At 42.9% G+C, this 13486-nt stretch overlaps 1 protein-coding gene across 2 annotated transcripts in view; it reads right to left on the minus strand.

The window, feature by feature from the left end:
• The window catches only part of khdrbs2 (KH domain containing, RNA binding, signal transduction associated 2), a 521774-nt gene extending 508655 nt beyond the window's left edge, over positions 1-13119 (minus strand). For both annotated transcript variants that reach the window (XR_010016971.1, XM_063040191.1), the window contains exon 1: positions 12912-13119. Coding sequence is in view for 1 of the 2 variants with exons in the window: in XM_063040191.1 (XP_062896261.1) it covers positions 12912-13002 (91 nt within the window). In the remaining variant the exon portion in view is untranslated. The remainder of the gene's footprint in view (positions 1-12911) is intronic.
• Positions 13120-13486: the final 367 nt, after the last annotated feature.

The raw sequence follows: 13486 nt of genomic DNA on the forward strand, positions 1-13486 counted from the left end.
GAACTGAGGGAATTACATGTTAGTAGGGAAGTTGTGTTAGGTAAATTGAAGGGATTAAAGGCAGATAAATCTCCGGGGCCAGATGGTCTGCATCCCAGAGTGCTTAAGGAAGTAGCCCAAGAAATAGTGGATGCATTAGTGATAATTTTTCAAAACTCTTTAGATTCTGCATTAGTTCCTGAGGATTGGAGGGTGGCTAATGTAACCCCGCTTTTTAAAAAAGGAGGGAGAGAGAAACCAGGGAATTATAGACCGGTTAGCCTAACATCGGTGGTGGGGAAAGTGCTAGAGTCAGTTATCAAAGGTGTGACAACAGCACATTTGGAAAGCGGTGAAATCATTAGACAAAGTCAGCATGGATTTGTGAAAGGAAAATCATGTCTGATGAATCTCATAGAATTTTTTTGAGGATATAACTAGTAGAGTGGATAGGGGAGAACCAGTGGATGTGGTATATTTGGATTTTCAAAAGGCTTTTGACAAGGTCCCACACAGGAGATTAGTGTGCAAACTTAAAGCACACGGTATTGGGGGTAAGGTATTGATGTAGATAGAGAATTGGTTGGCAGACAGGAAGCAAAGAGTGGGAATAAACGGGACCTTTTCAGAATGGCAGGCAGTGACTAGTGGGGTACCGTAAGGCTCAGTGCTGGGACCCCAGTTGTTTACAATATATATTAATGACTTAGATGCGGGAATTAAATGCAGCATCTCCAAGTTTGCGGATGACACGAAGCTGGGCGGCAGTGTTAGCTGTGAGGAGGATGCTAAGAGGATGCAGGGCGACTTGGATAGGTTAGGTGAGTGGGCAAATTCATGGCAGATGCAATTTAATGTGGATAAATGTGAGGTTATCCACTTTGGTGGCAAAAACAGGAAAACAGATTATTATCTGAATGGTGGCCGATTAGGAAAAGGGGAGGTGCAACGAGACCTGGGTGTCATTATACACCAGTCATTGAAAGTGGGCATGCAGGTACAGCGGCAGTGAAAAAGGCAAATGGTATGCTGGCATTCATAGCAAGAGGATTCAAGTACAGGAGCAGGGAGGTACTACTGCAGTTGTACAAGGCCTTGGTGAGACCACACCTGGAGTACTGGGTGCAGTTTTGGTCCCCCAATCTGAGGAAAGACATTCTTGTCATAGAGGAAGTACAAAGAAGGTTCACCAGATTGATTCCTGGGATGGCAGGACTTTCATATGATGAAAGACTGGATCGACTAGGCCTATACTCGCTGGAATTTAGAAGATTGAGGGGGGATCTTATTGAAAGATATAAAATTCTAAAGGGATTGGACAGGCTAGATGCAGGAAGATTGTTCCCGATGTTGGGGAAGTCCAGAACGAGGGGTCACAGTTTGAGGATAAAGGGGAAGCCTTTTAGGACCGAGATGAGGAAAAACTTCTTCACACAGAGAGTGGTGAATCTGTGGATTTCTCTGCCACAGGAAACTGTTGAGGCCAGTTCATTGGCTATATTTAAGAGGGAGTTAGATAAGGCCCTCGTGGCTAAGGGGATCAGGGGGTATGGAGGGAAGGTTGGTACAGGGTTCTGAGTTGGATGATCAGCCATGATCATACTGAATGGCGGTGCAGGCTCGAAGGGCCAAATGACCTACTCCTGCACCTATTTTCTATGTTTCTACGTTTCATGTTCTCTTTTCACGTCGATCATCAGGAAGGAGGTGCAGGAGCCAACACCACCAGGCTCAGGAAAAGTTTACAACCATCAGGCTCCTTGACCAGCGTGGAAAATTTCACTCACCTCAACTCTGAATTGACACCACAACCTATAGAATCACTTTCAAGGGCTTTACACCTCATGTTCTTGGTGCTTATCGTATCTTACCTGTTTATCTATTTATTTGTACAATTTACCTTCTTTGTAGATAGGTTGTTTGTCAGTGTCTATTTATGTACAGTTTTCATAAATTCTATTGTATTTCTTTATTTTCCTGTAAATTCCATCAAGAAAATGAATCTGAAAGGAGCATATTGTGGCATACATGTACTACGATAATAAATTTATTTTGTATTTTGACATTGAGGACACTCAAAACACCTCACCTGGTCACTCAAGAAGACCTCTAGCTTACTGCTGGTGTTGTTGGCTCTGAGTTAGAAGATTATAGGGCTTCCATCTCTACACAACTGAATATAACCAAAGACCCCCCCCCCCCCACTCCCGCCACCCCAGATGCAACAGCATGTACCACCAGGTTCAAGGACATCTTATATCTGGACCCAAAATATTAATGCAATTACGAAGCAGGCATGCTGGCAGCTATACTTCATTAGGAGCTTGAGAAGATTTGGTATCTCACCAAAGACTCTAGCAAGTTTCTACAGAGGTTTAGCGGAGAGCATCCTGACTGGTTGCATTACTCTCTGGTGTGAAGGGGACAATGCACAGGATCAGAAAAAGCTGCAGAAGGTTGTAATCTCAGTCAGTTCTATGATGGGCACTAGCCTCCCCACCATCAAGAACAGCTTCAAAAGGCAATGACACAGATGCTGCCTGACCTGCTGAGATCCTCCAGCATTTTGTATGTGCTGCCCTGGATTTCCAGCATCTGCAGAACCTCTTGTGTTTAAACATTTAATTATCCAGTCTAAACCAATCAAAGCCTCACAATAATATGCAAGTCAGTTTGGAAGGTGCAGGATAGATACATCCCAAAGAAGTAGGATTTTAAAGACACAACCATGGCTTACGAGGGAAGTCAAAGCCAACATAAAAGCAAAAGAGAGGCCATATAATCGAGCAAAAATTAGTGAGAAGTTAGAGGACTGGGAAGCTTTTAAGAACCAACACCACAAATAAAAATGTCATAAAGGGACAGAAGATGGAATACAAAGGTAAACTAGCTAATAATATTAAAGAGGATACCAAATTTTTCTTCAGATATAAAGAATAAAAGAGAGGTAAGGGTAGATATCACACTGCTGGAAAATGACACTGGAAAGGTAGTAATGGGGGATAAGGCAGATGAACTGACAAAGTATTTAGAAACAGTCTTCACTATAGAAGACACTAGCAGTATGTTGGAGGTTCAAGAGTGTCAGGGGGCAGAGTGAGTGAAGTTGCCTTTACTCGGGAGAAGGTGATTGGGAAACTGAAAGATCTGAAACTAGATACATCACCTGGACCAGCGTTCTGAAAGAGGTGGCTGAAGAGATTGTGGAGGTACTAGTAATGATCCTTCAAGAATCAATAGGTTCTGGCATGGTTCCAGAGGACTGCAAAATTGCAAATGTCATGCCACTCTTCAAGGAAGGAGAGATGCAGAAAAACAGAAATTACAGGCCAGATTGTCTGACCTTTGGTTGGGAAGATACTGGAGTCAATTGTTAAGGATGTGGTTTCAGTGTACTTGAAGGCACACAATAAAATAGGCTGAAGTCAGTATGATTTCCTCAAGGGAAAATCTTGATTGACAAATCGGTGGGAATTCTTTGAAGAAACATCAAGCAGGATAGACAAAGGAGAATCAGTAGATGTTGTGGACTTGGATTTTCAGAAGGCTTTTGACAAGGTACCACACATGAGGCTGCTTAACAAGTTAAGTGCCCATGGTATTACAGGAAAGATCCTAGCATACATAGAGCATTGGCTGATTGGCAAAAGGAAAAGTGTGGGAGCCTTTCTGGTTGGCTGCCCCAGGGTTGGTTTTGGGATCCCTTCTTTTAACATTATATGACGATGATATGTATGATGGAATTGATGGCTTTGTGGTTACGTTTGCAGAGGAGGAGAAGATGGCGGCGCGACACAGCTTGCACGGCCACTCCGGTGAATGATATCTGTAATCTATCAAGCAGGGTGCCGTGCACAATTCTGATTTGATGGAGACAGACGTGAGAGAACGGAGGAACATCTGGAGAAACTTCTGAAATGCCTTTTTCACTGCCGCTGTTACTGTGTGATCCTGAATCTCCGGAGGGGAAGGCCCCGAATCCTTGGCTTTGCTTGTTGCTCAGCAGCCGGGACAGGGTTGAAGCGCTCGGCAGAGATGGTGCTCGGTGCTTGGTGTCAAAGGGCTGGTCAGAGGCTCGAAGTTTTCGGACGGACTCAGAGTCGGCTGGGGTTGGGTGCTTCCAATGCATCGACAATTGTGGGTGCCTGGAGGTTTATGGCAGAATGAGTTTCTCCCTTCTGCCGCCTGCTATTGGGGACTATCGAGAGTTGATCGGAACTTTGAGACTTATTTTTACCGTTCCCATGGTCTGTTCTTTATCAAATTATGGTATTGCTTTGCACTGCTGTAACTATATGTTATGATTATGTGGTCTTGTCATGTTAGTCTTTGGTTTGTCCTGTTTTTTTTGTGATATCACTCTGGAGAAACATTGTATCATTTCTTAATGCATGCATGCATTTCTAAAATGACAATAAACGAGAAATGACTGTCCTCATAATCTAATCTAAAAATCTAAAAAGATAATATAAAGGTAGGTGGAGGAGCAGATTAGTGTGAGGAAACAGAAAAACTGCAAAAGGAGAATGGGCAAAGAGAAGACTTTTTTTTAAATGAAGGAAAAAATTCAAAAATGCAAGGTGCAAAGGGATTTGGGAGTCCTCATGCAGGATCCCTGCAAGTTAATCTGCAAGTTGAGACATTGGTGAGAAGGGCAAATGCAAGGTTAGCATTCATTTCAAGAGGACTACAATATAAGTGTGAGGATGTAATGCTGAGGCTCTATAAGGCACTGGTAAAGCCTCAGCTGGAGCACTGTAAGCAGTTTTAGGCCCCCTATCTAAGCAAGGATGTACTGATACTGAAAAGGGTTCAGAGGACATTCCTGAGAATGATTCCGGGAAAGAGAAGTTTATTACACGAGGACTGATTGATGGCTCTGGGCCTGCACTCACTGGAATTCAGAAGAATGAAGAAGGGGGAAATCTCATTGGAACCGATTGAATCTTGAAAGGCCTTGACTGAGTTGATGTGAAGAGGATGTTTGCTGTGATGGGGGTGTCGAGGACCAGAGGGAACACCTCAGAATAGAGGGTCATCCATTTAAAACGGAGGTGCCGAGAATTTTTTTTTGCCAGAGAGTGGTGTATCTGTGGAATTCATTGCCACAGGCGGCTGTGGAGGCCAATTTAACTGGTAGGTTGGTAGATTCTTGATTAGTCAGGGCATGAAGTTTTACAGAGAGAAGGCAGGAGACTTGGGCTGAGTGGGAATTAGATCAGCCATGATGAAATGGTAGAGCAGACTCAATTGTACAAATGGCCTAATTCTGCTCCTATATCTTATGGTCTAATAATTCCTAATTTAAAATAAAATCTCAAATTCTAACACTGATTTTTGATTGCTGTCAGTAAAATGTATGTTCTCAAATACCCACAAAATTTTCTTGCACAGTATTAGAAAAACAAAAAAAGGACTTGGCTGAGTTTTCACTTAAAGTATTTAAATTTAATTTACCGTTCCCTATGGCTGCCTCTTTGGTGGGTTTAGTCAATTTCATTAAATATAATCCTGTTAAAATAAATCAGCATGCATGATATACACTTGGTGGCCACTGAGTACAATTCTGTATGTTCGTGGCCTTACACTGCTGTAGCCCATCCACTTCAAGGTTCAACATGGTGTGTATTCAGAGATATTCTTCTGCACAGCACTGTTGAAATGTTATTTTTGAGTTCCTGTCAGCTTAAACCAATCTGGCTATTCCCCTCTGACCTTCCTGATTAACAAGGTGTTTCTGCCCACAGAACAACTGCGCATTGCATGGGCTTCTGGCTTTTCACAGCATTCTCTGTAAATGCTAGACTTTTGTATATGAAAATCCTGGGAGTTCAGAATTTCCTAGATACTCAAACCACCCTGAATGGCACCAACAATCATTCCATGGGCAAGATCACTTACATTGCATTTCTTCCCCATTCTGATGTTTGGTCTGAATAACAATTGAACTTCTTGACCATGCTTGCATTAAGCCGCTGTCACAAGATTGGCTGATTAGATATTCGAATTAACAAGGTCTATTAATAGAGCGGTCAAATAGTATATGTCAGTGAAAATAAACCTGATTCTAGTGAGAGAGGAACAGAACTGATATCCCAAAGTTCCAGGACATAGAGGTTTCAGGCATGACAGAGTGGGATACCAAAGTAGTGGTGGAGTTATATACTGTTTAGGGAGAATGCCACAGCTGTGCTATTGCACTAAATGAGGACATCCAGTAAGGCCATAAAGATAGAATTTAGGAACAAGACAGGTGGGAATATATTATAGGACTCCCAACAGTCAGCGTAAACTCCAGGAACAGCATGCAGGCAGATCATGGAAAGATGCAAAAATAACATGTTTATTAAAGTGGGTCTTTCTAACTTCCTTAATATTAACTGGGCCTCCTTAGATTGGAGAAGATTCTGAGGCACAGTATTTGCTATTTTATTATTTCGAGGCACAGCACAGAACAGAACAGACCCATCCAGACCAACAAACCATACTGCCCAGTAACACACCTACTTAACCCTAGCCTCATCACAGGACAATTTACAATGACCAATTAAGCTACTAATGGGTACATCTTTGGACTGTGGGAGGAAACCGAAGCACCTGAAGGAAATCCATGTGCACGTGGGAAGGACGTACAAACCTTCTTACAGAGGACACTGGAATTGAACTCTCAACTCCGACGCCCCCAAGCTGTAATAGCGTCACACTAACCGCTATGCTACTGCAGTGCCCCACACTTGATAGAGAATTGGTTGGCAGACGGGAAGCAAAGAGTGGGAATAAACGGGACCTTTCCAGAATGGCAGGCAGTGACTAGTGGGGTACCGCAAGGCTCAGTGCTGGGACCCCAGTTGTTTACAATATATATTAATGACTTAGACGAGGGAATTAAATGCAGCAACTCCAAGTTTGCAGATGACACGAAGCTGGGCGGCAGTGTTAGCTGTGGGGAGGATGCTAAGATGATGCAGGGCGACTTGGATAGGTTAGGTGAGTGGGCAAATTCATGGCAGATGCAATTTAATGTGGATAAACATGAGGTTATCCACTTTGGTGGCAAAAACAGGAAAACAGATTATTATCTGAATGGTGCCCAATTAGGAAAAGCGGAGGTACAACGAGACCTGGGTGTCATTGTACACCAATCATTGAAAGTTGGCATGCAGGTACTGCAGGCAGTGAAAAAGGCAAATGGTATGCTGGCATTCCTAGCAAGAGGATTTGAGTACAGGAGCAGGGAGGTTCTACTGCAGTTGTACAAGGCCTTGGTGAGACCACACCTAGAGTATTGTGTGCAGTTTTGGTCCCCTAATCTGAGGAAAGGCATTCTTGCCATAGAGGGAGTACAAAGAAGGTTCACCAGATTGATTCCTGGGATGTCAGGACTTCCATATGATGAAAAACTGGATCGACTAGGCTTATACTCACTGGAATTTAGAAGATTGAGGGGGTATCTTATTGAAACGTGTAAAATTCTAAAGGGATTGGACAGGCTAGATGCAGGACGATTGTTCCCGATGTTGGGGAAGTCCAGAACGAGGGGTCACAGTTTGAGGATAAAGGGGAAGCCTTTTAGGACCGAGATGAGGAAAAACTTCTTCACACAGAGAGTGGTGAATCTGTGGAATTCTCTGCCACAGGAAACAGTTGAGGCCAGTTCATTGGCTATATTTAAGAGGGAGTTATATAAGGCCCTTCTGGCTAAAGGGATCAGGGGGTATGGAGAGAAGGCAGGTATAGGGTCCTGAGTTGGATGATCAGCCTTGATCATAATGAATGGCGGTGCAGGCTCGAAGGGCCGAAAGACCTACTCCTACACCTATTTTCTATGTTTCTATTTCTATATAAGGAGGGATAGTCAACATGACTTCAGGAGTTCCTATTTCACAAATTTGATTTGAGTTCATTTTTTAAAGGCAGGTTACAAAGATGATTGATGAGTGTAGGTCTGGGGATGTTGTCCACAGGGATTTGAGTGAAGCATTTTATAAGCCCCTCCCCCACAACAGTAGGCTGATCCAGTGGGTTAAGTCACAGAGGATCCACAGTGAGTTGGTAAACTGGAACCGAAATTGGCTTGGTCATAGAAGAGTAATGTGGTGGAAAGATGCTTTTCTGATTGCAGGTCTGTGCCCAGAAGTCAATACTGAGACCTCTGTTGTTTTATCAATGATTTCAATGAAAATTCAGGTGGCATGTTAGTCATTTTGTAGATGACATGAAAATTGGAGGAACCATGAATAATAAACAAGATTGTCAAAAGATAAAGCAGACCTGAATCTGCTGGAAGCCAAAGATTACAGAGGGCCTTGGAGTTTGAGGGTTGTGCTATGTCCATGGGTGGGAGGGAGGAACAGGACTTGTTTTGCTGTGTTCTCTGTTCGTCTGCCCAACATGGTGAGCATGCTATGCTGGTGCTGGAATGTGTGCGATGACACTTGCGGGCTGATACCCCGGCACATCTTTGTTGGTTGGTTGTTACGCAAATGACACATCTTATTGTATGTTTTAATGCACACATGACAAATAAACTTAAATTTTGAGGATACAAATCAGTTGCAAATTTAGACGGAAAAATGATAGACTGAATTTAACCGAGACAAGTGTAATTACTGAAGGTCAAGTGCAAGAGCAGTGTACAGCAAATGGCAAGATCCCTTAGAGCAGAGGGAGCTTCAGGTGGTGTGTAATTTTAAAATCAGGGCTTGGCAATTCTGATAAGAACACAACTATGGCTTCTTTTTAATAAAAGTGTGAAAATTCAAAATCCTTCTCCAAAAGAGCACAATTGTCAGACCCAATGTTTTTCCCATGCAAAGGTGGGCTGACACCAGGAAATGGGGGCAATGTTCGGTCATTTGTGATCCAACTCAAAAGTAGAGCAGACCTGAGTAGAATGATCTATCCCCTAAGCAAATGATGGTGGATTCATGACCACAAGCAAAACTGAAATAAGAAAAGATCACCAAACACAAAATGCTGCAGGAACTCAACAAGTCAGGACAGGAATAAACAGTTAATGGTTTGGACCAGGATCCTTCAGCAGGACTGGAAAGGAAGGGGAAAAGCCAGAATAAGAAGGCAGAGGACGGGAAGAAGTACAAGCTGGAAGGCAATAGGTGAGATCAGGTGAGGACAAAGTGGGATGGGTGGGAATGAAGTGAGAATCTGGGAGCTGATAGGTGGAAAAGGGAAATAGCTGAAGGAGGAATCTGATAGGAAAGGAGAGTTAAGTATGGTAGAAAGGGGAGGAGGTGTACCAGAGAGAGGTGATGGGCATGCTAGAAGAGAAGGGGTAAGAGGGGAGCCAGAATGGGAAATGGAAAAAGGAAAAAGAGAGAAGGAGAGTGGGGAGAAATTATTGGCAGATAGAGAAATCTATGTAATAAAAGATCAAATGAGGACAAGTACTCACAAATCTACATTGCGTAGGTCAAACACCTTGCTGAGCATCGCCATAACCATCACTTGCTCTGAATTAATGGAGTAGCGTTTTTCTATTTCCACCCTCTCATCGGAGACATACAGCGCAGGTCAGGCTCATCGGCCCTATTCATTATACCCTTTGCTTTAAAATAAACACACTTCAGATGGAACAAGTCTCGAGCTCCCTAAAGGTTGGAACAGAAAAATCCCAGAACCTGGCAGGTCATGCTTGCTTTCATCACCAGTAAAAGTTAGGAAGTCAAGTTTCATATCTGCATAAAATGTCACCCAAGCCACACCTGTTCTTTTCTTATCACTTTATCTAAGAAACGATATACAGTCTATGGCAACTTTATTAGGTACACCTGCTCCTTAAAGCAAATATCTAATCAGCAACTCAATGCGTAAAAGCATGCAGATATGGTCACGAGGTTCAGTTGCTGTTCAGCTCAAACATCAGAATGGAGCAGAAATGTGATCCATGTGACTTTGACCATGAAATGATTGTTAGTGCCAGACAAGGTAATTTGAATATCTTGGAAACTGCTGATCTCTTGGGATTTTTATGCAGTCTCTAGTCCAGAGTCTAGATTTACAGAGAATGGTGCAAAAACAAAAAAAAATCCAGTAAGTGGCAATTCTTTGGGCAAAACGCCTTGTTATTGAGAAAGGTCAGGAAAATGGCCAGACTGATTTATGCTGACAGAGCAGCGACAATAACTCAAATAACCATGCACTACAGCAGTGGTGTACAGAAAGGCATCCTTGAACGCACAACATGTCAAACCTCAAAGTGGACGGGCTACGGCAGCAGAAGGCCATGACTATACACTCTGTGGCCACTTTATTATGTACAGGAGGTTCTTTATAAAGTGGCCAATGAGTGTACACAGCCAATACGAAAATCACCAAAGCACTAGGAAGCATATCCATCTGTTGCCCGGTTTTTGTGATAGGAACAGCTTTGCAACTCACTGTTATCGAGGAGAAATTCCAACAGTCGAACAGTTAAATGGGAAATCAGACAGTGAGAACCAGGCTCTCAATGGCTAAAGAGACTTACTCCTGTCTTTCTTGCTCACAGGTGCCACCAGCGCCTTGCCGACAGCACCCAGCTATACTGGCATCTACAGTGGGTTCCAGTCCAAAATCTCACAGGAATTCTGTTAATAAGTAAGTAGCAGCTTGATAAATAGCAAGTGTCATTCATTCACTGTCCCAGACCATGTTATTTAAACTCCAGTAAATATCAGAATTTCAACAAGCTTCCAGAATACAATAAGGCAGTAAAGGCAAGTCAGAAAGCATATGTGGAAAGAAAAACTGAGTTATGTTTTGGGCCAATGCAGTTTTCGTCTCCACAGATTCTGCCTGGCCTGTGAATATTTCCAGATTTTTTTAATCCCGTATTTCCAGTTTTTACTTATTTTATTTAGAAATAGAACACAGTGACAGGCCCTACTAGCCAATGAGCCGTGCTGCTCAGTTACATCCATCTGATCAATTAACCTACCAAACCATACAAATTTTGAATGTGGGGAAAAATCGGAGCAACCCAGAGGAAACCCATGTAGTCACGGTAAAAAAAAACTCTTTACGGACAGCAGCGGGAATTAAAACACATTGAAATATTCATTCGTATGTAACTTTGTTAATATTCCCTCTTGTACACACTACAGACTGTACACAACTGGCTGTCATGCCACAAGAGAAAATCCTTTCATTTCGACCCAACATGACAAGAAAAGCGAGTTCATCTTTCTGTACCATTACCAACACTGCCTTTTAATGGTTTTACATTAGAAAAGTATTTGCAGTAGTTTAAAAAAAAGTCTAAAACCGGAAAATATCCCTTGTATTCGCAACAATATTCCAGATGCAATTAGGAAGACACGCGCGTTCCAGTACTGCGACCGTCTTAAAATGATCTTCTGACAAGACAAAGCCAAACACGGACTAACAGAGAGCGTTTTAACATAATTGAGAGTTGGCATACTGCCAGCACAAAAACTCTGATACTAAAGCTTCTTAATAACTGAGTTCCCGTCTGTTCCTCCTTTCTTATTAGTATCGCTCAGTCCGAGCGTCAATATTTGTCTTTTTTTGGGCCAACTCTCTCCACGTCCCATTTCAACAACTAATTTACGCCCACAAATATGGTTTCATTCATCTGACAGAATACCCCAGTAATGAGTCCCAATCCACCGCTACCTTCCGCCTTAAAGGGAATGTCAATTGTAGCTGGTGTGAGCTACATCATAACGCTACCCGCTCTCCAGGACTTCATTGGAATTTGGCCGAGGGAAGAGTCCACGTTAGTGTCCTTTAACCCGTCGGGCAAGCACCCAGAAAATACCAAGTGAGTTTGCAACAGCCGTGTAACTGAAATGAGGGTCTGGCCAGACATCATCGTGCAAGATTGTCTCCGATATCTTACGCTGACCGCTCCACCATCCTTGCGCGTCGCGCTGCTGCCCTCTATAGCAGAGAAACAAGACTCCAGCGCTCGGGACCCCCACCATCCTGACCTACCGGGAACTTGTTCTCGTTAATTTTTAAGGTATCTAACACAATACAGGCCGCAATTGAGGGAGTGGTGGTGTATAAAAAAACCCAAAGGGGGCAATGCATTCGCAGCAACGAAACTCAGTGTCTTCCTTTACAAAGCGCGCACACAGACCGCAGAAAGCTTGGAATTGTACAGGTGGCGTGTGTGTGTGTGTGTGTGTGTGTGTGTAAAAGACGCACAATACGAGACATACAAGCGCACGTGCATGTCTGTGTATATAATCACGGGCATATTCATTTGCAGGACTGAGACATTCTGTGCATATGGAGGTATGTAAAGACGCACATATAGATTATGTGTACATATGTGCAAATACACAAGCATACGTTTACATAATAGTGTATGTATATATTTGTGTGTACATTTAGGTATAACGCGTGTGTGTACATACAGACATATCTGCATATGGATGCAGGTTCATATAGTTACGCACATAGGCACAAGTAAAGATGCACATATACATTATATATGTACATATACGCAAATATAGGCAGATTTACATATGTGTATATACATGCATCTAGTCTCATATATAGTTACGCATGCACATATATCTAGATATACCACGCACGCATTACCAATATATCAATGATGACTTCCATCAGTGTGTCTAACTACACACGCAGAGCTAACAGCTGGCCGCTATTTGCAGCCCCTGGGCCACATTAACTGCAGCAACAGCTGTTACAATTGATGCTGGATCAATTCAGCTGAATTATGGACATGGTGATTTACCATCCCCACCAACCCAAACACACATCATAGAAGAACTCCAAGCACCAATAAACATAAAAGAACCGCCACTAGTTTGTAGGTCACCCGCAGGGGAGGGATGTCTGCTTTTATTTACAAACAACGTTGATTCTTTTATATCAATCAATGCAAGAGCTAAGCGTTTCCTTCTCCGGACAACATGTTCATTCCCGACAGCACAACTTACCTTCCGACAGCAGACGCGTAGCGTGAACAAAAGAGGGATCCAGAGTGTCTTTCTCTGCCATCAGCTCTGGCAAATATTTCTCTCTCTGCATTTTTGTAATATGATTTTAAATTTATATTTATGCGTTTTAAAAGTTAAAATCGATTTCTGCTTCTCTGAACACACACATCTGATTAAGCCGCTTCACGTCTGCACCAAGTGCACCGACTCGGTTGCACTGACTGCACACAACAGCATCCCAGCTCGCGCTCTCCGCCAGCTTCCAGTAAGAGCCCGCCTTTACATGACGGTGATTGGGTGTAGTGCAACCGTCCGGAAGCGAATTCAAATACTTATTGGTTAGCCTCTGTGTCATCAAGAATGAATGACAGGGCACAGGGCAGCGGCGGTAGCTGGTGGCGCTTTGCTATCCCGTTTTTTTAAAGTCGAGACGTCTTTTAAAAACATTTTGCGCACCTTTTATCTTAATTTGCAGTACTGAAATTGTTCCTTCGTCCATTCGTGCCAGCCGTAGAAACGTCAAATTAAAAATGATACACCCAGTACAAAGCGGGCCGATTGTATTAAACGGAAAA

The sequence above is a fragment of the Mobula hypostoma genome, chromosome 2, assembly GCF_963921235.1.
Source record: "Mobula hypostoma chromosome 2, sMobHyp1.1, whole genome shotgun sequence".
In the NCBI taxonomy this organism is placed as follows: Eukaryota; Metazoa; Chordata; class Chondrichthyes; order Myliobatiformes; family Myliobatidae; genus Mobula; species Mobula hypostoma.